Source organism: Conger conger, chromosome 7 (assembly GCF_963514075.1).
Source record: "Conger conger chromosome 7, fConCon1.1, whole genome shotgun sequence".
Classification (NCBI taxonomy): Eukaryota; Metazoa; Chordata; class Actinopteri; order Anguilliformes; family Congridae; genus Conger; species Conger conger.
Window position 1 is genome coordinate 51,283,959 of NC_083766.1, and position 27,724 is coordinate 51,311,682.

At 44.8% G+C, this 27,724-nt stretch overlaps 1 protein-coding gene across 3 annotated transcripts; it reads right to left on the bottom strand.

The window, feature by feature from the left end:
- Positions 1 to 1,177: 1,177 nt before the first annotated feature.
- LOC133133097 (NADPH--cytochrome P450 reductase-like) lies at positions 1,178 to 27,147 on the bottom strand. 3 transcript variants are annotated; one of them, XM_061249082.1, is made up of 17 exons: positions 27,042 to 27,117; positions 24,156 to 24,212; positions 20,788 to 20,979; positions 13,341 to 13,389; positions 12,926 to 13,054; positions 12,373 to 12,522; positions 11,393 to 11,517; positions 10,168 to 10,257; positions 9,390 to 9,488; positions 8,235 to 8,351; positions 7,354 to 7,472; positions 6,465 to 6,646; positions 6,095 to 6,244; positions 5,307 to 5,574; positions 4,607 to 4,752; positions 4,097 to 4,182; positions 1,178 to 3,545 (listed from the first exon to the last, which is right to left on the bottom strand). In XM_061249082.1, the coding sequence occupies exons 3-17, from the start codon at positions 20,958 to 20,960 to the stop codon at positions 3,401 to 3,403; spliced, it is 2,028 nt and encodes a 675-aa protein (XP_061105066.1). In that variant the 5' UTR covers positions 20,961 to 20,979; positions 24,156 to 24,212; positions 27,042 to 27,117; the 3' UTR covers positions 1,178 to 3,400. The 3 variants fall into 3 exon arrangements, with proteins under 3 accessions (XP_061105066.1, XP_061105065.1, XP_061105068.1); XM_061249081.1 differs by lacking the exon at positions 24,156 to 24,212 and having other exon boundaries at positions 27,042 to 27,147; XM_061249084.1 differs by lacking the exons at positions 24,156 to 24,212; positions 27,042 to 27,117 and adding an exon at positions 26,925 to 27,030.
- Between the last annotated feature and the right edge of the window lie 577 nt (positions 27,148 to 27,724).

Sequence of the window (27,724 nt, forward strand, 5' to 3'; positions counted from 1 at the left end):
AAATTCTCCTCTTAATTATTTACTTGACTAAATAATGTCTTGAGCAGACATTTGTATATGCACCAGCTACTGTTAATGTATCCTAAAGATTGTACTGTGCTCAAGTACAGGAGTGAACCAACATAATTTATAGAGCGGTCAGAAAAATTATAATTGGTTGGAACAAAAACCAGCTCGCGGACCAGCACTCCAGGACCGGAGTTGTGCACCCCTGCCCTAGACTCCTTGGTCTTTCTCACTAACCTGACAATACAAACTGCATGTATAAATGTATACATGTATACATTACCTACATATCTTTGCACAAAAAGTATTTTTCATTGGAAGGTCTGTTTTGATCCATGGTTTTTATCAGAAGGGTCCAACATGTACATGCATGTTGTGGTTCCTATTATTTATGAAATTACGTGTTTCTGTCTGACCTGGCGATGAACTGTTGCCACTAATGTACAATCAGTGATGATTCGTTTTTTTTTTTTGTTTTTTTTTTTTTACATTCATTTACCAGATGTTTTTGCCCAGAAAAAAAGCTTACAATATGGGAGAAACAGAAGTGCATTTAACCAGTTACAATGAGCAATCGTGCCAAACTTGGCAAAGACCATTCCCAGACGTTAGCATTAGTGCAAGTTAACTATGCTAACCAAGAATCAAATTACAAATATGATATACAGACTCCATCCATAATGATCCATAAGAAGAGAATGATTTAACCAAAGGCATAAGAATAGCAATGGCTGGGGATGGGAGGAGAGCCAAAATTCAGTCTGAAGAGTTAGGTCTTCAGCCTGCATCAGATGATGGTCAAGGCCTATGCGGTCCTAGCCACAACATTGTTCCACCACTATGGGGCAGGTACGCCTGGCCTTTGTGATGGGGGGGCGGGGGTAGTGATCATGCATCATGCAACCAGTGGTGAGCCAGTCACGGTTGTGGGACAGAGACTTAGATTCTCTAGGGTGTAGGGTTTGAAGATGGTTTGAAGATTGTTTGGAGGTACAGTTCGGAGGTACGGTTGTGCGGATGTTCACTGCCCTGTTGGGTAGCACCAAGGTTTTAAATTTGACATGCTGTAACAGGTAGCCAGTGAAGTAACATTTTTACTGGACAATGGTTAACAAGTAAAGCCATTCGCTCTCTACAAAGAACTTCCAATGAAAACAAGCAGCAAGTAAAGTTGATTTCAATTTTTATTTGTTTAAAAATGCATGCCTAGAAGTTATTAGAATTTTCTTTGTACAAAGGAAAACACTTATTGCATATAAAACAGAATCAAGCTGACAAAATGTAACACAGGACACCAATAGTACCAATAGTTTCTAATGCAGTCCAACAGAACCCAGAAGCACTGAGAAGGCATACCAGAATAACAAGGCACTAGTTTAGATTGCCAATTACACTATGTGACTACAGAACCGTTTGGCAAAATGAGAATGATCACCGTGAAACTTCCATCTGTCATTGTGGTGCCTAGTCATACTTCTCAGGAATTAAAAGTCCTGAACTTTCCAGAAAAATGTCCATAAGCTGAGTAAGGCCTATGTGAGGGGAAACCAGACAGACCTGTGCTGTTCTGGACAAACCAAAAAACTAAACAAATAAACAAAACAAAAAAACTGAGATGCTCCAAGTTCATTTTGACCACCTTGACTTACATATTCAGCATTGATCAGTCCAGATTTAGCTAGTACTTAAAAAAATAATAATATGACTTTCACATGATTCCATTTCATCTGGGAATCAACAACTGGTTAATGAAATGTACTCATTTGTTTTAGAATTCCAACAGTCAGCATGACAAGAGCTACAAGATATGCCGCAAGTCTACAGCATTACAACACCAGAAAAATTTGTTATTTTACAAGCATACATAGGAGCGTAGGAGACATGACCAGGAAAATCCAGACGAAATATCTGAGTCTGAAAAGAAATGAACAAATTATCCACAACACCTTATAACAGGGAAAAAAACAAAAACAAAAACATCTGCTTGCCAGAATTATAAACCCCACCAACCAAAAGAAAAAAAAAATATTTTTTGCATTATAGAAGGAACAAGTCTTAATAGCAAATGAACAATTAAATCAAGCCACGTGCAGATTTTTTCCTCCACATACAAGCATTTCACACCCCTCAAAAAAGGGGAATGACGTAACACTGAACGTATGTAGCAGAATTCAGAGCTAGAGGACACAAAATGGTTGGATTTGATTTAAATGTCAATTTCATGTGTAAATTTTAATATATATATATATATATCTTGGCTTTAAAAAAAAAGGTTACAAATTGCAATTTTGTCTACCAAGCTAATTTGAAGAATAGACTCAAAACCCCATTTCCATAGTACAGTACACTGCTAACAGACTCTCTACAGAGATGCTTCTTCACATATAAAAAAGGAAAGATGGTGGACACGGACAGGACTCATCCGTTACCGACACAACCAAAGCACAAGTATCAACAGCGCAGTGACAAACATGACTGATGTAGACATTATGTTTGAAAATGATTTAAGGTAGATGACTGGATTAGTTTTGCACAGTACTTCGCTCTCTTATTATTTACAATGATCTAATGCATAAAATAAAGTGTAAATGGTAAAATACAGTAACTGCCTTTACAGTTTATGTATGTTGAAATATGTATACGGTTAACTATGACAATTTAACATTATGCGTCCTTTTCTTACCTATATTGTAAGGAATTATTTTTATAAGTGTACAAGGTAATGCATCACAGCAAAACTTTCTAAATGCCTTCTGGGATTACATCCCTTCGATAAAATCTCATTAAAATCTTACATTACACTGGTTTAACAGGTAATGAAGGACACACATTACCCGAATGTTTTGCGCTTTCATACACCAGTTTGTTTTACAAACATTATTTAAACGTATTCCTGCGCGCCCACATTAACTGCCAAACTCAACTCTTCCTCTGACCCATCTCAGACATCGTGGTTTTCGGTCTCTGAGCATACATTTGGTTCTCCTTCCATTTCTACAGCTTACTATGAGAAGTTACAATAGAGACACTTCATGACTGCTTTCTCCTTCCAGACAGAAACCCCTCAGAGTAAGGTAAGTATGTTAACTGCTAAACTGGCAGATATGAGTCACTGGTATCCACAGCTTCCATCCGAAAAAGGCGACAGCAATTGATAACAAAGCATCCTGGGTGGTAAAATCAAATGTTCTGAACATGGGAAAGATTTTTTTGTTTGTCCTTGCATTGATGGTGCGGCCATTGTAAAAAAACGACCAGCAGCAATAACTGAAGATGTATGTGAATGAGGCCCCTCCAAGCCTCCCAGGAAAACCCCAGGGGAAAAGGGGTGAGTTGGGGTGGTGAGGGTGGGGGCTAGAACCCATTTTGTGTGAGCGGGTCAGCGTAAGGGTCTTTAGCTCCACACGTCCTGCGAGTACCGGCCCTTGGTCATCAGCTTCTTGACGTAGTCGATGGCCTGGGGGCGCGTCAGTCCGCCCAGCTCCTCCCCGATCTCGTAGAACACCGTCTGGACGTCACGCGCCATGTTGCGGGCGTCCCTGGAAACAGAACCACAAGGCGGGCGGCGTGAGAACAGAGCGCCCCCACCCGGAACTCGCCAAAACATTTCCGGTTTGGCACTGGCATTTTTGCCTTCAGAGGTTCCTTCGCATCTTCTCTTTAAACCACAAGACTAAGAGCTTTCAGGCAAAGGAAATGCATAGATGTTTACACGCGAACGTGACAAGCCCAGTAATGGAGACCAGATGAGTAACCACATTGTCCCCAGCCACAAATTAGACTGACGCAGCTGGTCAATTACGACCAGAGGCTAATGCATGAGCACACTAAATACTATAGACCAAATTTCAGTGGGTCTCTATCAATCGACATCGACATAGCAAGAACATTCTAGAAAGAACACAGGGTAGAACCGTGTTAAGCTTGGCGGTTAACTGCTGCAGAGTATAGTATCCATGTCATGGCTCAACAAAGGCGTGCTATGCCTGACTGCAGATTCAATAAGCTGGGAATCACCGCTGGAATGAGCCGCCATTTTGAGTGAGTCACCTGCATACCAAGCCAACGGCAGGCCCGAGCCAACGCTTACCCACAGACGTAGATGTGCGCGTTTTCAGAGTGAATCAGTTTCCACAAATGCTCCTTGTTCTTCTTAAGGAGGTGCTGCACGTAGACCTAAGGAATTAAAACAGCAAATTAGAAAATAAAAAAACCAAGCTCTGCAGGACTATCAAATAGAATCGGGCAGTATATTAATATTAATCAGAGATTCAACAAAATAATCATGTTAAAACTGTTATGGATCTGCAGATGTATATATAATGTATTTACATCATCTATATGTGTATTCTCCCTGCATTTACGTTACTATTACGTTAAAAGACATCATGTTAAATAAAAAATCAAAAGAAAAAAGTCTACAGAAAAAGAAAAATGAACAAAGTTCATTCCAAAGGAACAAAGTGGGGGTCGGGGGGGGGGGGGGGGGGGGGTTGGTTGCGAAACCACCAGTCAACTAATCGGGGCGGCCCCTGAGGAATGTGGAAAGGCGTGTGCCGGGCGAGTGAAGCAGCGGGCTGAGAGGCTCAGGACGCGGTACCTTCTGCTCCTGGTCTCGGGAGTACGCCACGTTCAGCTGGGTGAGCACCCCGGCCCTCTCAAACTCCTCCAGCTCCTCCTGGTACAGGAAGTCCTCGGCCCTGTGACGGCAGCCGTAATACAGCACCGTCTCGCCCACCTCCTTGCCTGCAACGCAGACCACGACACGCGCCGGGTCAAGAGTGCACAGCTGCCGCCCGAAATGCGCTTCTCACATGGAGTAAATACAAAGGTCTGGCCCCCATTTAATCCAGCCATGATGATCATGATCTCTTGTTTAACCAGTTTTAGCAGTTCACTTTTTTTAAGCAGTGCAGTTGGATAATTAGGCCTTAGTGTTCACACATAAATGCAGACTGACTGAAAGAAGAGAGGGGCATTAATGTCAAAGAAAACAGCAGCATTACGCAATAAATGTACGGCACGGTTATATAATTATAGCGCCCTCCATAATGTTTGGGACAAAGACCCATTATGTCTCGATTTGCGTCAGATTTGCCACAATTTTAGATTAGGAATCACACAATTAACAAGCGCACACTCCGATATTATCGAAGGGCATTTTCATACATTTTGGTTTCACCACGTAGAAATTACAGCAGCGTTAATACACATTTCAGGGCACCATAATGTTTGGGACACAGCAACGTTAAATGAAAGCGGTCGTGTTTAGTATCCGAGAAAGTCTCTGGCGCGGTCACCTTGCTCCTTCAGCCAGCTTCGCTCCTGGATGAAGCCCATGAAGGGGGCGATGCCGGTCCCAGGCCCGATCATGATCACCGGGTTGCTGGCCTTGAAGGGCAGCCGGAACTGGGACTTCCTGACGTACATGGGGACCGTGGACTTGTGACCGTTGTCGGTCACCACTTTGTTCTTCAGCCAGTTGGTGGCCACGCCCCGGTTGAGCCGCCCGGTCTTGGTCTCGTACTCCACCACCACGGCGCAGATGTGGAGGGTGTTGGGGTGCACCTGCCAAGGGCCCGGCGGTTACGTTACGGGAACTGCAGAGGTCTTACTAAAAACTTTAAAAGTGCCCTTTTTTTTTTTTTAAAGTTAAACTCGTTTCACCTCAGGGTCCCTGGTCAAATGCATTTTACCTCAGCCTAGGCTGCAACTGAGCAAGGTTAAAATGGTCACTTAAATCTACACGATGTGAGAATTGTAAATGAGAATGTTTTCAGGAACAGGAAATGAAGAAATAAGAAAATGGTGTCAGATGAAGTTTCATACAGCTTACACAAAATGTGTTCAATGAGTCTTTTGAGAATGTGAAAGTGTGTGTGTGTGTGTGTGTGTGCCTATACCTGTGCATGTGTTTGTGTACAGTGTGTGTGTATGCATGGGCATGTGTGTGGGCGTGTGTGTGTGTGTGCGCGTGCGTGCGTGTGTGTTTGTGTACAGTGTGTGTGTATGCGTGTGAGTGAGTGAATGAGTGAGTGAGAGTGTGTGAGAGTGTGTGTGTGTGTGTGTGTGAGTGAGTGGCCCTCACCTTGGAAGAGGAGGCGATGGAGTAGTAGCGGGCCTGCAGCCGGGGCAGGAGCTCACACAGGTGGTCTATGGGGGGCCGCAGAGACTGCATGTCCTCCAGAATGGCCAAGATGTTCCTGCGGGAGTCCAACACCCAGCTGTGGTACAGCGCCTGGGGGGGGGAGAGACCAGCGGGTTATGTACAGCCTCACTAACAAATGAGTCAAAAAAATAACTACGCATAGCCTGTGGGAAATCCAGCTGATTTATAACACGGCTGAAAAAAACCTGCCCACTGCTTCCCATTCAGCTCAAGAATGCAAACTAATGATAAAAATCTGGAAATCAACCGGAACTACAACATTATATACGCGAGTAGGTCGGGGACGCACCTTGCCCTCGGGGGACGATGAGGCCATCTTGCGCATGTTCTCCTGCTCTTTGGGGTCCGTGGCGTACTGCGCCAGCTCGTACAGCACGTTGGTGCGTGGCGGGTTGGTGACGTCCAGGTAGTGCGTCAAGGCCGTGCGATAGGTGGTGGGGCAGGGGAACGGGTGCTTCTTATTGGACTCCTCTGAGGGGGGGGGGCGAGAATATGTACCCAAGTCATATATGAAATCACATCAAGGCAACAGAGCTGCATTTCCCACCTTCAGGACTTCAGGAAATGGTTCAGTCCAACCTTACTGGAGTACTGCTGTCATTTAAAGGCCTGCACACATCAGCTTTCTCTTCCAGGATTTCGTATCCAAAACGCCCACAAAACTTTCACATGTCTTTTTTTGAGAAGTCTCTAACCTTGCCCCCAGAGTGCCACAGAGCTCAATGGTCAGGTCTCTGTGTTAACATTTAGCAACGGCATCTGATAATTATGCAAAAACATACAACGTCACATGGGAAATCATTTTACAAACAGACTTGAAAATATTCATACTGCGACCAAAATGTTTTCACTTGATCCAAGATTATATGAAAACTCAAAAACAGGAAAACTATGTGTGTGGGCCTCAAATGGCCTAGCTTCCTGCTGTCTAGCAGAGATACCAATCACTTTTCTGCCCTGACACAATCCTAGTTCTGTCACGTTGCGTCATTTCCCTGTACTCTCCATTGTTGATAAGAAGCGACACTTCAAAGCTTTGGAGTGCTTTCCTAATGACCGTGAAATAATTGCTAGGTTTTAAAAACCAAGACTTCAGACTTCAAAAGCTTAAAATCCACTTTCACAGGATGCAGCACTCACCATTAACCAACAACCCAAATGCATTCCTGAGGACATACCGTCAAGGTTGTTGAGGGAGATTACGGCGTCAAGGTCCACGGCGAGGAGCTCTCCAATCTTGTTCACGATCGAGGTGTCGTTTATCGGGTAGACGGCCACGTGATCTCCCGAGTCGTATCTGCGAAGGGCGGAAACCGTTTAAGGACACCCGGCTTCCGTTTCGGGTTGGAGCGGCCATCTTGTGTCAGGGTGAAAGTGGAATGAGCAGGAAGGAATGCGGGGCGCCCGTATACTGCAGTCTGTGCTTATCTGCTCGACTGACTGAGGTGCGGGGGGATCCAGACATTCAAGTCTTTCAATGCAGACTGAAATCCTACCCCTTCAAACGCCACCCAAGCTTGCCTCCAACCCAGCATTATCCAAAATTTAGAAATTGGTGCACTTTCTAATTTATGCCATATCACTTTTACTATAGACTCAAGTTCATTCTTTTACACTATGGCAATAGTGTGCATTGATGAATGATAAAACGTATATTAAATTGTAACGATAGAAGCGTCTGTCTGTCGACATACTTTCAAATTTCTGTATGTACATGATCATTTGTGCACATTGGAGTCGAACCATGCATTTCATGGACTATTTCTGGGGCAGCCTATAGCCTAGTGGCTAAGATGCTTGACTGGGACCTGGAACATTGGTGTTTCAAGCCCCAGTGTAGCCAGGATCAGATCAGCAGTTGGGGCACTGAGCAAAGCCCTTTACCCCACATTGCTCCGGGGGGAATTGGGCCCCTGCTTAGCCCGATCAACTGTTAGTAGCTTCAGCTAAATAGCTGATGTAATGTATTTCTGTAGGCCCGTCTGGCTAAGAGAGTCTCCTCAGTGAATGAAGGTGATGAGTATGTGAATGCGCAGACTGGGCTTTGAGATGCTGGTACCTGATCTTGGAGCTGGAGATGTCCAGCTCGACGTGCATAAGGTGCCGACTGCCGCCCTTGTTCAGTTTGCGGTTTGCTGTGACTGGAGCCAGGAAGGGGTTCTTTGGATCGAAAGGCCTATATCAACAAAGAAAATGACACGAGTCAGACGGTCAGAAGATTCATTTTAATAAGTCCACATTAAGCAGCCGAAAAACACTAAATGTTCTCACAATGTTAGCGGAATGTTTTGTGAAGGTTGCCTCTACATGGCAGCCACATTTGTGTGATTGTTTTGTGTTTTCTGGCCTGAAGTTGAGCACAGAGGTAGGCAGCATTTTGAGATCTCATTTCAACGCATTGTACTTCCATACTGAACCCACAGGAAGAGGCCATTGCTAGGTAATTATACAGGCCTACAACGTGTCCATGGCAACGGCTAGACATCAGCAGAATGGGAGTGTGGACACCTGCATGCAGATTCATTCATAAAACCCTGGACGGTAAAACAACCCTTTTGTTCCTCCCCAGTTCAAAAACCTCAATGCTTTCCGGCCCCTCTCAACTAGCCATAGAACAGACTGTTTGTATTTGTAGGACAGTGTGTTCTAATGAGTGTCCCAATTAATGCCACAAAACGCACTTTTTAAATGGAAAGACCATGTGTTCCTTTACATAGGCAACCACAACCATCAAACAGGTCTGTAATTGATTCGAAGCAAGTTCACTTAAAAAAGCAGGCAGGGAAGACTCTACATTGATGAAAATGGCTTCATCCTTGAATAAAAACCACCATCATAGCGGATATGCTCCAGGAAGGAGGACTCTCTCCACGTCTACAGCGCAACAGACAGCAGCGTGTAAAGTCAATATCTGGACAGCCCTGACACAGTTCTAGGCAAGGCCGGTTCAAACAACTTCAGATAAGAATGAGGACAGCTTTCACATCAATAAATTGCTCAAGGACAACGGCATTGCCAAGAGCATTTCCCTCTCTCTGGCACTGTATTCGATACATGATGCAGACACGCAAGGGCCTCGCATGAGAACAAGACCACACAGTGGGAGCCAAAATGGCCGACGCGACTTGCACGACTTCGGCAGATACTTGGCTAGATGCCCTGTGGTGACGCACAATTGATAAAGCCAGTCAAATTGGCGGCAGGGTGAACTTACGGTTTCTGGGTCTCGAAGCTGTTCAGACGGCCCAGTTCGCCAGTATAAACCTTGTTCATGTTGATGTCGGTATGAACCACGAGCTCGTACTGGCGGATGCTGAAAGAGGACAGTGAGCGTTTAATGCTATATGGACAGCAGTTTTAACACATCAAACAAGATCATTCTTATAACAAACATTAGCGGAGGTTGGCCTTTCATATCCACAATAAAACAAAATGTCGTGCGCCTTCATCATGTCATTATCTTCAGACCTTACAACCATGTGACATACAACCATTTGAAACGCGGTAGATGCCGCAAGTCACTCAACAAAACATGCATGACAGCACATTACAGAGTGAAGGAATGAGTTCTGAATATCGGGGCGGAGACGGACATAAAATGCAGAGGTTTGATTGGTGGCTAAAGCCCACCAGTCTTCACCCAACAGCTGAGACCAGACAAGACAAGGCTAGAGAAATTATGGAGCGTCTGTGTTTAAATCTCAAAACGTCCACAAGTATGGACTACGCAGGCCACATCAAAGTGCCAAGTAAACAAATGACTGTTTCCATGATGAACCGAGTTAACTAACGGTAAATCACTAATTGTTCTCCGGGCTTAAGACTTGACATGCTCAGTTTTTCAAAACGCCAGCCGCTGAGAGCCGACAAAAACTTTCTTCTAAACACGTTCTAAAACTGGTCTCGTCTCGGCTGTTTGGTGGAGACTGGGCTTTAGGGGTTGAAGAGTTTCGAATCGTGACGTGACCCAGATCCAGGCTGCAGTGGTGTACCTGGACTCCTCTCCCGTGGCCTCCACTCCGAAATGCTCGCAGACCGCCGGCCAGAACTGCTCCCTCCACGACACAAAGTCCTCCTCCAAGCTGAGGGTGCACAGCAGCGGCGGTTACATTCACAAATCCTGACTCAGAGGACATCTTACACCTGGCAAACTACGCCTTTCTTTGATAACAATATGGGTAACTGAACATTCAAGATAAGGGTCAACAACTCCGGTCCCTGTGTTGAGTAAATTCTGTTTAAATTCAGTCAATTTAAGAAATACAATTTATGAGAGCACTGAGAAAGTCCATAAAGTATTTTTCTTCAAGATTTTCTTCAACTTCAGTTCATTACATTACAGTTATTTAGTTGACATTTTTATCCAAAGCCTCTTAGTTGATTAAGTAGGCGACAATCCTCCCTGAAACAATGTAGGGTTTAGGGCCTACAAGGCCTTGCTGCTGGCTACACCAAGGCTTGAACCACCAACCTTCTGTCAAGCACCTTAGCCACTAGGCTACAGGCTGCTCTTTCATAATCTGAGCTGACTGAATTGACATGGAACAGAGCCAGGTCGGTGATGCCAATGGAGCCAGGTTCATGTCATTCCAGAGGAGAGGTCATTTGAAATAACTGCACGCACGCTTGTGCGTGCGAACACATCCACTGTTTCTCAAATATCCATGTCCCTACCGCACTTCACTCCTTATTCTTACAGCTTACAATTTCTTGCAATTGCTGTGGAGATGAACTGAAACCACAAGCACATAATAACAATGTGGGGTTGACAGCGGACAAATGCTTGGTGTCTGTCAGGTTGTGTCTGTGGTTTGCGGGCAGCATCATGGGCTAATGCCAGCCAGACTGGGCTCAAATACACAATTTAAATAGTAGACCCCTGATCATTAAACATGTGAGGAACAAAAATGTTTAATTGTTAAAAGAAAATTATACATTCGATCCAAACACTGCCGATCATCAATGTTTCTCCGAAGTCGTTTCCTCGACAGCTCGACAGCTTCTATCGTTACAATTTAATCTAAAAAATGTAAGAATGTTACTGCCGTTTATCAAGTTGCCGCAAAAGAGCATACCTACCCTGTATAAATAAAGCTTAATAAATACGTTAAAGCAATTTAAGTGAAGTCTTTGACCCAGGTCCGGAGCTAAAGCCCAGCAGGCAGACCCTGTGCATGACGTGCCCCACACATTCCTGCCCTCCAGGCCAGCACTCACTTGCCGTCATCGTCACCCATGCCCAGGTCAAAGATCCGCGTGGCGCCCAGCTCCACCAGCCTCTTGTCCACGTATTTACCCATGGCGTTGTAGTGTTCGTATGTCTTATTCCCCAATGCAAACACCTATAGAAGGGAGGGGAAAACTCAAATATTATTATGTATACGGAACGCAAAGGAGGAATTGACTGCTTTCCTCAGGTATAAAGTCCAAAGACTGGTTAGGGACTACAGATGAAAATGAGCTCATTAGCTAACTCTGGCACATTTACTTTGATGCGGAAACTGAAAATGTTGATTAATGTGCACTGCCCCTGGTACATAAAATTTACTTGACTTGTTCTTGCCTGAAAAACAAAGCCAAAAAGCCGAAGAGAACAGGGCAAGAACCCCCAAACTGTTTTGGGTGTTACTTCGTCATGCAACTTGAGAGGGTCCATACCATGGGCAACTACACGACACGAGATCCCAGCAGTTACCCACAATTCCCGTGGCTGAATAGCCCTCCCGCATCGGGCAGGAATTTCTGCGACGCTGCACGTGCGGCTGGGATAAAACTGCAGCTGGATTCCGATGTCTGATCCGGAGTCTCCAGATCTCTGGAGCAGGCGGACCCCCGAGCTATGTTCGGCAGGGCCAGATGTTTCCACTCGGGGAGCGAGGAGTCAAAGCAGCGCTCAATCAATCCAGGGTTTGGCATGGGAAACGGGTCCAGGGCAGGTCTCCGCCCGCGCTCTCCACCAATCGGGACGCAATCCCAGCACTCTCAACCAATCAGGACGCAATCCCAGCACTCTCCACCAATCAGGATGCTCTGCTAACGGGCAGCGCCGGATGGCCCTCGTACAGCCTGACTGCAGACGCCTCGTCCGCTGTCTTGCGAGGCTTCCGAGTCGCGTTTATTTTTCGTTTGCACAATTTGCGAATGAGCGGGGGGGGGGGGGGGGCGGGGGTGTTGACGGAACGGGGTCGGGTACTCACGGTGAAATTGACCCCCTCCAGCTCGGAGTCGGTTTCCTGCAGCCAGTCGTAGAAGTCCTGGGCGTTGTCCGTGGGGTCGCCCTCTCCGTAGGTGGCCATGCAGAACACCGCCAAGGAGTTGTCGATCTCCGACAGACGCGAGAGCTCGGACTGAGGAGGCAGGGGGGGGGGAACAGTCAGCGAACAGTCCGGTCCGCGACAAAACCATCTTGAATCACTTAAGTCTGCATTAGGGCCGCACAGTAACTGCTCAGAAGTTACCCAGGAAAACAGTCGAGTTGAATGTTTCCATTGATGAAGTGAGCTTTAAACAACATATTCGGTATGTTTGGTAAGTCAGACAGTGCTGAAACCTACAGGCAGCAAGAGCCTTAAAGTTGACAGCCTAGCTGTGTTCTCATGTTCGACACTCTCTGAAAACATCACCACCCAATATAAAAATCCACACAAAGTGCCAGCGTAACCCTCAACTGCCTTGAGACAGGGAGGCGTGCAAAACGGCGCTCCTCCGTCTGCGGAAAAACAAAATGGCGGCCGAAGGCCAGGCGGTTACCATGTCGTACTCCTCCGGGTCGGCCGACATGCCCCTCATGCCGTAGCGCTGGGCGTCTTTGGCCAGCCGGTTGGAGAACTCCTCGGCCGTCCCCGTTTGAGAGCCGTAGAACACCACAACGTTTCTGTTCTGGAGAGGAGACGCCAGACTCGGGTTACCAACCGGCACCACAACGATTTTTTTTTGTTTTTATTTAAAACATTGTAGCCTTGCTGAACGCATCAAAGGAGAACACACAAGTTGGTTTACGCTCGGCTTAAACGGTCTCCTTGCTTTAGTACACAGGAGACGACAGACGGAAATACGAATGTAATCTGCCGCCCGCAAGACCAAGGACGTAAAAGAAAATGGAGCTATAAAAAAGTAAACTTGAGAGTTTGTGAGAAGTAAACAAAGGGAGAAATAGGATACTCACCGTTTTCTTCATTTTTTCGATAAAACTTGTTTCTCTCACTGGGGGGGCTCTGGAAAAAAAAAAAAAAAAGATAAAACATAAAGCAAAGGTGACCGGATTAAATGGACAAGGCAAAATATGAACCAAAAAAAATAACAGAAGAATCGGAATAAATCTTAAAAAAAAAAAATACAAATAAAGCCACCATCTAGCATGGTCACGCACATGGCAGATGAAAAGTAGTAGTCTGTAGTCACAGAAGCGGTGCGGGACGTGCAAAAGCACGATAAACTAAGCTTATCTGCATAGAGCAGGCCATCCTGCGGCTATAGAAACTGTGAAGCTTTGCCTTAGAGGAGGAAGCCACATGAACATCATTTTCTTTCCAACTTTGTCTACAGTGGCTTTTAAAAACAGTGGGAGGAAGATTTATGGAGCAGTACTATTATAAAGTTTTTCCTCAGTGTTACACACGTGATTCTCCTATAGATGAATACCAGAGCAAAACAAATTTGATTACTACATCACATTTCCAACCAGGTTTGTGGAATTTGAGAGCAGGGCATAGGCGAGAAACTCTCAGATTATCTTCCAGATAAAAGTTTTAAAACACCCTAAAACCGACATAAGGGAATTAGGACCAACTTTTCGGAACATATAAAACAATAGCCAGCATGATTTACAAGAAGACAACACTGTCTATAAACACAGAACAAAGACATCCAAATCCTTTTTGTGTTCTTTCGTTCCGTTATGGTTTCAGTTTTCAATCTACATAAAAACAAACATCAAAAAAAGTTGGGCCCTTTTAAGTAATCGCATAACCATATTTATGGCAGAATCTCGTCTTTGTTGTTACAGCACAAATGCAGCTGGTCAAGTTCAAATAAAACAAAAAAGAAATTCAAATATGGAAAACGTCAGTGACCTATGACTTGTCATTCAATAGCCAGAGCTGGTTTCCATGGATACCATATTTTGATCTGCGGTTTGGTCTCGGCCAGAACACAAGGCCAAGCACAGCATTACAACGGCGCCCTGAGAAACGCGAACTGGTCCGTGAGCATTTTATTAAAAAATATTGAATATCACAGGCCGTCTACACACAGGCTATGCAAGGTCAGAGCCAGTAAAGCAGATCTCCTAAACAGCAATATAACACTATTAAAGCATTAATTAATACTAAAAGGCTCATTTTTCGACATATACTGGACAAATTATCAATTGAATTTCCTTGCCAGGCAAAACAAACAAAAATAAACAGAAATTCTCCCTCTGAACAACTGAACAGTTTTTTATGCTATATGTTACAATTGTGAGAAATTACTACCAAATTAGACATTTAGTTTTCAGATCAGTGCTCACTGCAATATTCTGCAGATAAGCTAAAATGGCAAACTGTTTTCTACCCCAATTAAGTTTGGGATTTAAGAGAAAACTTCACCAATGCTGTACTGCACAGACGGGAATTTCTGGGAAACAAATTATTAGTAATTATTACTGACCAATTATTACTGAGCTTGATTGGCAATTCACAGATGCACCTCTCAACCTTTCAGGTCCAAAAGGTCTTAAGAGTATAGTAGAGAAGGAAGGGATTTTCCGTCACGGGTATAAAGACCAAAGAAAGCTCTGCGATTGTGTGAAATGTTGGCTGTGTCAGTGTGACCTAATGTGGCACCAAGTAAAAAGTTCCTTCATTTCAGCATCCCCCTCCAAGCAATTTACTCTCGTCAATTCATCTCTAACCCAAGCACAACTCGGTGAATAGGGTATTACAAGCACACTGTTGGCTGAATGGCTCAAAAATGAACCACCTTCACAATGCTTGAGCAAATTTGCCATTAAGAAAAAAAAAATAGAAGAGAAAGAGGGGGCAGTATAAAGGTTGGTAGAACATTCCAGAAACTTTGCTGTAGCTGCAGCCAAAAGCTTCTATTAAACAGTGGAAGTTTTTTGTTGCATTTTGAAATTATGTTTCCCTGTTTCCAACCGTTACTGCGGGCAGTTTTGAACATTCAAACGTTTGAATAAACAGAGGTTCACAGCTCATTCATTTCAAATGGGACATCATTGGAAAAGGTTGAACACTCTTGCAAGGCACGGCGTGTGTGCTATGCATGCATACACATTCATTTTAATTATATTGTTTCATATTCTACCAATACGTCAATTCAATAAGCAAAGACCATCATTCGAATTGCAATTACATTGTTATGAGCACTATGTGATGACTGTTTGAGAAGCAAAACTGTAAACGATACATCAACTCATCATGATATCAAAAGGAAAGGTGGATGAGTACATCACTCGGAAGGCAGATTTTGGCAGATTCTGACTATATCAGATTTCTGCCCTGACAGCTAAGCACCAGAAAAAACGAAATTAGTTTTAACATTCAATACAGCACCATCTACAAATCTACATACACTTTACTCACACTGAAATATTTTCACAATGGGGCAACATGAGGAGGCACAGGTCAGCTAGATGATCACAAAAAAGCACTTATTTACTTGGCTAAAACCGTGTAGTATGTCAACAAAGAATACAATTAATGTTGTGAACCATTCCGCACAGTATAGGACCAACATTTTAAGATTTACCCTTATTTGTTTTGCTGGCTATTTTAAGTCACTTTGCTTCACATTCATTTAAGAAACACAGAACAAAAAACACCAGTCAAAGGATATTTTAAAAAATGCCACCACTGTTTATGTTATATGTGGAAATACTATCAATAAATTCTTCAAACTTTCCACCAACCAGAGATATTTAAGGAAATAAGTGGAGGATTACAGGTTGAGGAATTTTAGCTTAAAAATTAAAACAAGTACTAATTCCATGAGGCCTGAAAATCGCCTTTCTACAGCAAATACTATTTAATACTATTCACCCAAGTGACCAAAATAAGATGTATATGACTGGCACCAACGACCTGGGCTAGCGATTAAGTTGAGAGGAAACATATGAGACATCCAATGAACAAACACACAGCTAGTCACAAACCTGAGCTGTACACATAAATCCACATGGTAGGAGGAAGTGGATGCGTGTCCATCAAGCACCAGACTGACCAATCAGCTACGAAAGCTCGGACTCTAACAACAGCCATCCAACCCACCGCCTCCCTGGTCTCACCTGAAACCGACTTTATTTTACATATTAGCTTAAACTATTTGTATGCTGGGATAGGCTCCAGCCCCCCCTGCGACCCTGTTCAGGATTAGCGGGTTAAGATAATGGAAGGAAGGAAGGAAGCTTAAACTATTTACACAAGCTAAACAGTTGTCTTATATAAATTGTAGAAGCAACTTATAACGCCCCCTTAATTGGACCCGCAGCTGAATGCTTACCAACGCCCGGGTAATGACAGTTAGGACGCTACACTGCAACCTGCCGAACCTGCCGTTTACCCAGCGGTTCCGCGATCACCGTGGCGACGGCGCACTAACCTGTCGGTGGCCACCGGGTCCTCCTTGGGCGAGGAGTACACGCAGCCCATGGCCGGCGGTGCGGTCCGGTGCCAGGTCCGTGAGACCGAGCGCAAGCAGAGGCCGTCTCTCCCTCTCAATCACCGGCAGAAATATTTAAATACCCGCCTGTTCCCCTGTGCTCCACATCCATAATTTCAGTCCGGTGCTGTAACCCCCCCCCCCGCTCCCGCCCCCACCCACGTGCCACCAACCACCCTCCCCACCCACCCCAGGAGTCAAAACAAAAGCACACAGGTGACCATCGTTTCACACACTGCTATTCACGGTCGCCTGCCGTTCCATCATCCTCCAGCCCCTAGCAGGCTGCCGCTGGCTGCCCTCAAGCCTGCAGCAGGCTCGGTTCCCTGTCTCCCAGACCCTAGTTGACTACTGTTTGCGGTCTTCCAGCCCTTAGCACACTGCTGTTCCCCGTCCTCCAGTCCGTTTATGGACTTCCAGCCCCTAGGCGACTCTTCGTCCTCCTCCAGCCCGGAGCAGGCTCTGTTCGCAGTGCTCCAGACCCTATCGCGCTGCTGCCCTCGGTCCCCCGGTCCCTAGCAGGCTGAGTTCGCCATCTTCCAGCCTGTAGCAGGCTACTGCCTGTGGTCGCGCTGCCTGGTTAACTGCCTCTCGTGCCGTCCCAACTGCTCGAGAGCATTTCTAACATCTGGCAACAGCAGAGGAAGCACAGGGAGAGAAGCCAGGCTTTGGTAATGACGTTTCCCAAGAATCCGTGCAGCAGACACACACACACATACACACACACACGCACACACACAAACCCCCCCCCCCTTTGCCATTCTGCCCTCAACTCTTTGGGGATAAAAAACACAATGTGTTGACCGCAACTGAGTTACCGTGGGAACAGTGTTTATCATCATAACCGCATTGTTTTTCGGCATGCCCCCCCCCCACCCCCCCCTTTAAAGGGAAGTTGAGCCGGGCGAGCGAGGCACATTCGAAACACCCCCCCCCCCTTCAGCAAAGAAAGGGTATCGCTATGGAAACCAGATCTATCATAAAAGGCTCCCATTTGTGACACGGCTAGCTTCCCCTTTCGGTGTCACTCCGAGGGAAATTCGACATGGCTTCTGCAAAAAGACGGGAGGAACAGAGGGAGAGAGAGAAAGACGCTCTTCTCTCAGCCCCGGCTTTGCACCTTTTTTGTCTGAAGAGAAAGCGCTCGCTCGCCCCCTCTCTCTTTTCACACACACACCAAAGGAATGTTAAAATGTGCCAGGGACACGGGAACAAGGGCTTGGCGCGGCTCAGACAGCCTGGATACGCTCCTCCGGCTCCGCACAAGGCAGGCTTAAGGAAACTCCAGTCGGTCTGAAGGTAGTTATCCTTTCCTGCTCTCGCTGAAAATCTCTTCCTGGAATTTTTCCCTCGTAGCTTCACTTGCAGGCCGTTTCCTCTTGTCCCTTTTTTTGGGGGATTTTTAGAGGCTTTGCGGTTTTTTTTTGTTGTTGTTGCGTACAGACAGGAGACCTGGATCTCACAGTAAGAAGGGGGGGGGGGGGGGGGGGGGAGAGAGAAAGAAAAAAATAGTCTGGCCATTAATCAAGGGTCCAGTTCCTCGAAACACTGTTTCCATTCAGAATGGAATAAAAAAAATGGGGGGGGGGGGGGGGGTTGCTCGCGGTTTGAGCTTTCCGACAATTAAAACGCATTTAAGGGCCCATTGCTTGCAGGGGAGGGGGTTGGGAGGAGAGGGGTGGATGGGGGGGGGGGGGGGTTGCAGGCACCCCCCTAGGTAAGATGGCTGACAGACGAACGCAGGACGATCTGAACGGACACAATGACTGCGCTGAGCACGTCGCCCGTGAGAGAGGCTCCCGGCGGAAACAAAGGTCACTCAGTCAGCCCGTTTCCTGACCGTCACCATGGCAACTTCCGTGACACTTAACAATAAATTCATAAATAAGCAAACAAATAAATTCAATACAAGCCAAGTGTATAGCCATCAACAGCAAGCCTCTAGAAAATGTAAAAATGTAATAATTCCCTCCCAAAATGCAACAGATGCGAGCTCATGATTGGATACAACTGATGTTTTGTTACAACACTTCACCACAATGGCAACAGTGGACATATTGTATGTATTATTCACACCATTAAGCATGTTCCTGAAACAAACCAGATATTATGATGGACACTCATCAACATACAACAAACAAAAAACTGCCCTTAACCCAACACTGGTCACACCCAACTCCTGCCCTAAATTTCATGAGCCTCCTGAATGGAAAGCACACCATTCAAATCCCCGGAATAATGTACTATAATCGCATCTAGAACAGAAACGGTCCCTGCTTTTCCTCCTTCTGAATAAAATGTAAAGTTTACAGATCATTTTCCTTAGCCCTTTTAAGTGTGAGATCACAAATATGCAACTAGAACGTTCTTAACTGAGCATTCTAACATTCTTAACTGAACATCCCAACGTACTTAATGGTGCAATCTAACATTCTTAACTGAACATTCTAATGTTCTCAACTGAACACCGACATTCTAATGTTCTCAACTGAACACCGACATTCTAATGTTCTCAACTGAACACCGACATTCTAATGTTCTCAACTGAACACCGACATCCTAATGTTCTCAACTGAACACCGACATTCTAATGTTCTCAACTGAACACCGACATTCTAATGTTCTTAAAATGCTTCTGTAACAATCACTACAGGTACACTACAGCTTCCAAGTGCTGACTTTACAGAGACAGCAAACATTCTCAGTGCAGTAAAGCTTTTCCCTCGACAGCCTCTTCTCTGCAGGTAACCACTGTTCACACAAGCCGAACAGCATCAGTCCCATTTCTTCCAGAGCAACAGCGGAGTTTAAACAGCCTGAACACGTCTGTTCCCTCAAACCCCGTCACATGAGATCAGCGCAACGAAATGTTGAAGCCGCTGCCGAGACAAACCGCTACGTGGTTTCAACAACGTACGCAGCATGCTGCCAATTCTCTCTCATTGAGACACAGTTCATAGAACTTCACCATCCCCGTCACCAATCGCCGTGCGATGCGTATGTCGCCCATTTGCTCCTCTGAACTTCCCGGTTTTTGTGGCGAAAGGCAGGAAATTGCACGTACATTTCTTTAAGCCACTCATTTGTTCCACACTGAGAGAAACGTGACCTGACCTCAAGAAAACAATGTGAATCATGAAAGAAATGCCCATGAAACCATAGAAACGTCCGGCCCTGGTGAACGCTAGGCTATGTTAAATGATTCAGACACAAGTACATTTTCATTGAGAAACGCAGTATATGCTCACTAACTTTTAGAAAACAGAACAGAGTAGTGTCCTCTCACTAACTACATCCAGTACACACTGCCAAAAACATGGTTATTATTATGGCAATTACCCACAACAACTACAAAAAATATATTCTATTTCAGATTGTTTTGTTTCTGGGGCCAACGTTTCCAGCCTTCATATGCATATTGCATGGTATTCATATTTAATGTAAATGCAGCTTTGCTGAAAAACAATGACTGGCATGGTCCTTAGTTGATCAAAACATACTATTTTATCTCTGACAGATGCAACCCAAGCCATGACTGAAGTACTATATAATTTATTTTTTAACCCAAGTCGATTCAATGGTGAAGTCCTGGTCACTCGGAGCAGTCATGATAATCATAAACATTGCGTAATATTCTCTGGAAGCATAAGCGAGCTGACAGACGCATTGATTGATAGTGTTGCCCGTAGCGTAGTGGTTAAAGTACATGACTGGGACCCGCAAGGTCGGTGGGCCCTTGAGAAAGGCCACAATTAGATCCGCACAGCCGTTGGGCCCTTGAGCAAGGCCCTTAACCCTGCATTGCTCCAGGGGAGGATTGTCTCCTGCTTAGTCTAATCAACTGTACATCACTCTGGATAAGAGCGTCTGACAAATGCCATTAATGTAATGTAATGTTGCCATGGCGTCTCTAGCCTACAGCACTCAGAAAGGCCCTGCCCGGCTGTACTCACGCTGTGGTGAGCTTCTTGAACTCGGGGATCTGCTCCTTCTTCTGGCGGGACAGAAACCAGTAGACGACCAGGCCCACGATGAAGGAGAAGAGGATGAGGTCGAGCGCGGTGAAGAGGGACTCCTCCTCCGCTCCGGGGTCCAGGGTCTGGGTCTCCACCTCGGGTTCTGCCATCGTGTCACTCGGCCCTGAACTGGAAACACGGAGACGCCGACCCGTCAGAGGAAGCACACACAATCATTTACAGCTTTTCAAAAAGTCCACGTTTTCGCTCCCACAGTTGCTCAGCTTTGCACGAAACGGCCATTTTGAAGTGCCGTGGGACAACCTGGCATGGGCGCCGCTACACTTGCACAGGAGTAGCATGGCCGAGGGGCTCAATTAAAACAGTGTTACTGCTCCCATGAGGGTCGCGGCTTTAATGAGGGGTGCCCACTGTTCCCTGGAGATCACTGGAAACCCAAAACTTTTCATAAATAACCATTGATGCTTAATTCAAATATATAAATGCAAGCTTTTATAAATGCAGAAGAGAAGGACAAACACATGTTTTATAATGGACTTTGGAATTACATTTGAAACAAAAAAAGCAGTAGTCTTTCGCTGGAGGTCTCATCTACTCTGCAGTACTCAGTAGGCAACTTCATCAAAAACATCAAATTCCTGCCTTCTTTCATACCTTCGGTCAAGCCAACAAACCACCAGCCCTTAAACTACATGGATGGTTTGCTTCCTGCCCTGTGCCTGCATTCGGTTAATCCAGTCCAGATTTGACTCAACGGCATTCCCACCTCAACAGCTGCCATCCAAATGTTCTTTACGCAAAACTACGCAGTGATTCTGTTCCCGGAATGTTCCAGCAACGCGTTGTGCCCCCCCGGGTTCCAGGTTCTGCGGCTGAACCGCTTGCTGTTCCACGCACAGACTGACGGAGAGAGCACCACACGCTCGGGATGTGAACCGAGGACCAGAGCCAATGCCAGGAGCAAGAATTCCAAATATCTCACGGTCGTAGAAGTTCAGCCCGGCTAAGTGAGCCCGGTCACGGCATTGAGAGGGGATTTTTTTTAATACTCTGTAGAACAGTGCAGGCATTTTATAGCGTTAGCTTCGAGTTTTACAAAGAGCTGGGGAACAGGCTTCCCTGGACATCCGGTGTGGAAAGAGTAAGAGTCTTGATGCTGCAGGACTTGTAAAAAAAAAAAAAAAAAAAAAGGTCCACTTGCTTTGCTGCCAATTAAAACAATGCCCTGTCCAAAGATAAATGCCCCAAACTTTTTACAGATAAAGATTGTGCTTTTTTTTTTTTTTTTGCATGACTCAACATTACAACTTGCATTCATTTATTTAGTGCAGTGTGGTCGACTCACCTACAGTGAAATGTAGACGGTTGATTTGGTTTGTCAAATCTTTGTAGAATTATTCTCTTCTGAATCCAATTCTACACATACTGACAGCAAAACTTTACTAACACAGCCTGACCAAGGACAATGTTTGTTTGGAAATTCTCAGAGGTCCACAGGAGTGTTTTTGAATTTCACTGGTAAAGAAACAGACATTTGATACTTCACACAAGCATTTGAGACAGGCCTGGTCATCTGACACGGACACACCTTCCAGAGTGTTCTCTGAGAGGGCCTGTTTTGCATGACAAAGGCAAAGCACTTGGTTTCGATTGTGAAGTCCCAACAAATGATTGTATTCAACGGCATGTCAACGACTCAACGCGCTGCAGTTCCACAGTTTTCATTCACTGAAATCACTGCTCATGTAAACTGCTCCTGTCCTGCAACTGTTCTCCTTTTCATTAAAAAATGCATTTATTATAATCTATTATTTCTCAAATTGATTCCAGTAATGATTGGCACAAAGTTCCTCTATTAAGTCATATTGATACTGAACTACAGTACCACAAAACTGCCAAATGAATGTAGATGCAATCCCCTACTTGAACAGAAGGGGGCAAACAGAAATCTGATCAAGCCTCCAGTCCTAATGCCAGTTTAGCTAAAGTCTATTCTTCATAGGGAGTAGCTCTGGTGTCAGCACACCCTCCCTGAGTTCAGCAGGGCTCAGATGAGCCTGCATGTTCCGTAACCTAGGGTAACGCTGCAGGCTGCTGCAGCTGTACCCAGCAGGAACTGCACAGCTGGACTGCACTGCTTCCATTTCCCCAACAGTGACTGCACAGCTGGACTGCACTGGCACCACATCTGGAGCAGACAGACGGCAGAGTACAGTGTGACTGGGCAGGAATGATGCAAACCCTCCCACTCCCTCACAATGCTGTGGCCAAAGATTACTCTCCCTAAGAGACTCCTAGCTACAGCAAACACTGATATGATCAGTAATCAGTTCTGAATAACAGGAAAGCAATTACAAGTCAGGCCAATAAATACATTCATTATCCTAACCCGCTTATCCTGAGCAGGGTCACAGGGGGGCTGGAGCCTATCCCAGCATACATTGGGCGAAAAGAAGGAATACACCCTGGACAGGTCGCCAGTCCATCGCAGGGCACACACACCATTCACTCACACACTCACACCTACGGGCAATTTAGACTCTCCAATCAGCCTAACCTGCATGTCTTTGGACTGTGGGAGGAAACCGGAGTGCCCAGAGGAAACCCACGCAAACACAGGGAGAACATGCAGACACCACACAGAGAGGCCCTGGTCAACCGGGATTCAGGACCTCCTTGCTGTGAGGCGGCAGTGCTACCCACTGCACCATCCGTGCCGCCATGGGCAATAAATAGTAGGCCTAATGATAAATATAGGCTAGCACAATAGTGCTGACTACATGAATAACAAATATTTATTTTGGATGATTTTTCATGATTTTTGCACAGTAACTACAGTTGTGCCATGGTACACAAAGGCAAACGTTCCGCACACACACACAGCCACATGACTACAGGCTACTGCAAACTGTACAATGTCAGATAGAACAGTCCGAGTTTACTGAAAACTGCTGAACTGCTGAGTCTCACTCTTACTTTGGTTAAAATGCACACAACTTTTTAGAAGTACTTTAGGGATGCTCTCCTAACAGGAATTCGCGGAAATTCACAGGAAAAGGGGAAAAATGCTAAGCAAGCATTTAAATTTTATAAATTTTATTCAACATGATAAAGACTCCAGTAAGACAATGACAATTTCATACCTGAAGCATTCATTTACATTTTTTAGGCAACAAAAATTTGAATTCTCATCCGTAAGGGGACTTTGGTACTTCCAGCGATTGCTTCGGTTAATGGCACACATATCATATCGTCTAAAATGAAAAACGTCTGTACTGACAATGCAACATAACGACCAGCAATACATTGAAAGACTGGAACCGGAAGTACAAAATTCTACTCACCAGTATCGCAGAGAACCGTTTAATCCCTTCTAGACCAGCCCTGGATTCCGACTGCGGCTTTAAAGGAACAGTCATGTGGCAGAGTCAGGACCGTGTGGTTTATGGCAACATGGTGGAGTGTAAAAAAAAAAAAAAAAAAGTCAGGAAGTCCTCATACTGTAGTTGCAAAATACTGACAACCACAAGTGTGCGCCACAATGTATAACCAAAACTGCTGAGTCACTGTCGTCAACTTCAAATTCACGGGCAGCATACGGACAAACTATTAGTCATCAAAAATCTATCTGAAATGGACCATTGCCAAAATACACACTTAACCGATAAAAAGAAACCCACAAGCAAAATTTTCAATCCCTTTAGACATCTACAAGTTACATAACATCTTAGAAATGTACACTCCTTTGCGGATTTCGAATGAGCAAAATAACACACTCAGAGAAAACCATTTTGCTGGGTCATGCTTTGGCCTTTCCCCAATCACAGAAACATATCTTCATTTAGCAAAGACCCAACAATGCTCCAGAGAAAACACGCTGCTCTGAGCTCAGTTTGGGCTCGTGCCCGGCAGAAGAATGCCCTTGGCGTGGTCTCCACCAGCTGCAAACCCTTTCCCCCAGCTTTTTCCCCTCAGGGTAATTTAGGACCCAATCTCTTGAGGACAGGAGACCAAACTTAGCCCGGCTAACAGTCTGCACCTACACTCACCTGCCAAGGCGGTGGACTCCAAACACACGCCAAGGCCCTGGGGCAGTGAATTCCCCGTGTCCTCAGGGACACTCTGTTTTTCCCCCCTAGTCGCTGCCCGCGGGAATACAACAAGCACACATCCTGATAGCAAAAACACACGCTGCCAAGTTAAAAACCACCAGGACGTTCAACAGGAGGCGCAATCTTTCTTTACTTAACACCACTCTGATAAAATGACCACAAATTAGACTGTTTGTTTCAAGTCAACACGGGGTGGTACTGCAACTTCTCCCTTTACACGATGCATCTGCCCTGGGACAATATGACCAATTATTTTCCACTTCATTAGTGGAGCAGATCTTAGGTGAAACAAATAATGTTACCGCATGCGCAGCACAGGAAAACACTGTCATATACTTCAACCCAGGGATCTACACTGAGGAACCACGTCATACCACCTTTCACAAGCACAGGCTGGCATTTAATAAACATACGTCCTTATATTTCACAATCGTGTATGACAGCTGCTTTGGTTAAAAGGATCTGCTATATTAAATCAAATCTAACTTTTTGTATACTATCTTTGATACAACAGTTGCTATAAATGAATAATTTTGGAAAATTGCGTGTGAAGACACAAAAATCATTAGGGCTAGATACAATTGAACCAGCTGTCAAAGGTTGTATTTAGCTAGTATTAGGGGAAAAAACAACCCCTTTCACACACGAATTACTTCATCGTACGTAATGAAGCAATTCAAATGTCAGGTCTCCTGTATTGCAGTCAAGATTCACACGAGTCAACACGAGTAAGTGGAATAGCAGTTATCTACTCGAGTTCCTTGGTAACAAAAATAAATGTTAAAGAGTAGCAGGAAATTAAAAACATGATGCAGCTGAACCTAAAAATGACACGAAATCTGAAGAGGAAGGAAGCCCACGGGAAACACGCAACCTCTCACAACTAATTTACGAGCAGCCAGTTGCACTTGCCTAGTAAGCGAATTTGTTGCTCAGAACAGGCATGTCAGAGATGTGAATCTACGACGAAAGCGGAGTTGTTACCATAGGTTGTTTCTTTACGGTTAGCATGGCAAACGAATGCCAAGTTAGGTCTCGTTGACAATGGCTCAGTTGTTGCCCCAATTTAAGATCTATTAACAATGCAAATGGTCATTTTCTTTCCCTGTCGTGATGTAATCTATTTGCACCTAGTTTAAATGGCATTGCGAAAATTCCGGTTCTACTAACAACAGCCTACTATTCTTTCTCAATATGAGTTTCCAATAAAGAGAAATGTACAAATCTACAAGGTAAATATAAAGTATGTCCGGCTTTAAACAAAAATGTTTCCATATACAACATAATGGATTATCATTTTCATGACACCTTTTAGACCTGAACTCAAGATTGGGAAAATAAATTGGAAGTGAAAGGTAAAGGTTAAGCGAGTTGATATGCTCTGCCACGTGTTCTTACGTCTGTTAATTATTGTCTTATTGTAGATCGAACCGAATAATGTTTGAAATACACATTCTTCTTAACAATTGGGTAAGTTGCATAATCGTTGAAATTCAAATCGGTTCAAATCGATTAGTAAGAAGTATTCGGTTACATAATGGCATTCTAAAGTTCTATCTCGCCGTATGAACCGTAAATCAAACGTTATCTGCGGTAAGGCAAAGGAACCTGATTAAATGAAACGAAAATGTAATGTTCTTATCCAGCTTCATTTTTCTTTACAGGCATGAACTAGTTTACGAACTAGCTGTCCATATTGATAGTATAGCTAACCAACACCTGAACAGGAGCACTAGCGACAGCTATGTCTGAGTCTGAAAATACAATGGCTGGCTAGCAACAGTATGAATGGAATAATTACAAACGGCTAAATGTCAACGGCGAAGAGCAGTGCGTAACAGCTGGTTAATCAACTAGTTCGTTAGTTATGCTATGCCGGGAAAACACGAATGATCTACGGCTAGGTAGTTGACAAGCAGTAGTAACTTAGCAAGATATTACTTGTTTAACTTCACGTATGGCTAGCTAGTTGTATAACTGTTCGTGACAACGGTTACTTACAGCTTTAGCAAGCGAAGAAAGGGATACCTTTTAAAAATATATGCTGTTTGAAACCATAACCCCACAAAAACAGTGGAAATTGATATGGTAACGCAAATAGGCGGAAAAGAAACTCACCTAGGCTACGGTATTCCCTTTTCTCTTCCAGAATTCGTGCACAGTGCGGAAACTTGCAGCCACCAGGTACGTCACTAGCATGCGCAGGACTCTGGTTTTTCGTGGGACGACTAAAGGGACAACTATGAAGTTATCACGTGACTTACAAAGAACATTACAGGATATGATGTCACTCACTGTCAGGATAAGATCTGTAGTGAGTAGGACGAAGGTAGTTCAAAGGTCTTTTTCGGCTAGATATGTATTTACCTGCTATAGAAATACAATTCGGTATTTGATTTCTCAGCACATATGGTTATGTAACGGTATCTATCTATAAGACCTGGGTCAAATATCGATAAAATAAATAATGACTGATTCCCTTCCAATATATTTTCATATATATATACACACACACAGTACTTTGCAGAAGTCATTCAACCCGCTTATCCTGAACAGGGTCGCAGGGGGGCTGGAGCCTATCCCAGCATACATTGGGCGAAAGGCAGGAATACACCCTGGACAGGTCGCCAGTCCATCGCAGGGCACATACACCATTCACTCACACACTCATACCTACGGGCAATTTAGATTCTCCAATCAGCCTAACCTGCACATCTTTGGACTGTGGGAGGAAACTGGAGTACCCGGAGGAAACCCACGCAGACACGGGGAGAACATGCAAACTCCACACAGAGAGGCCC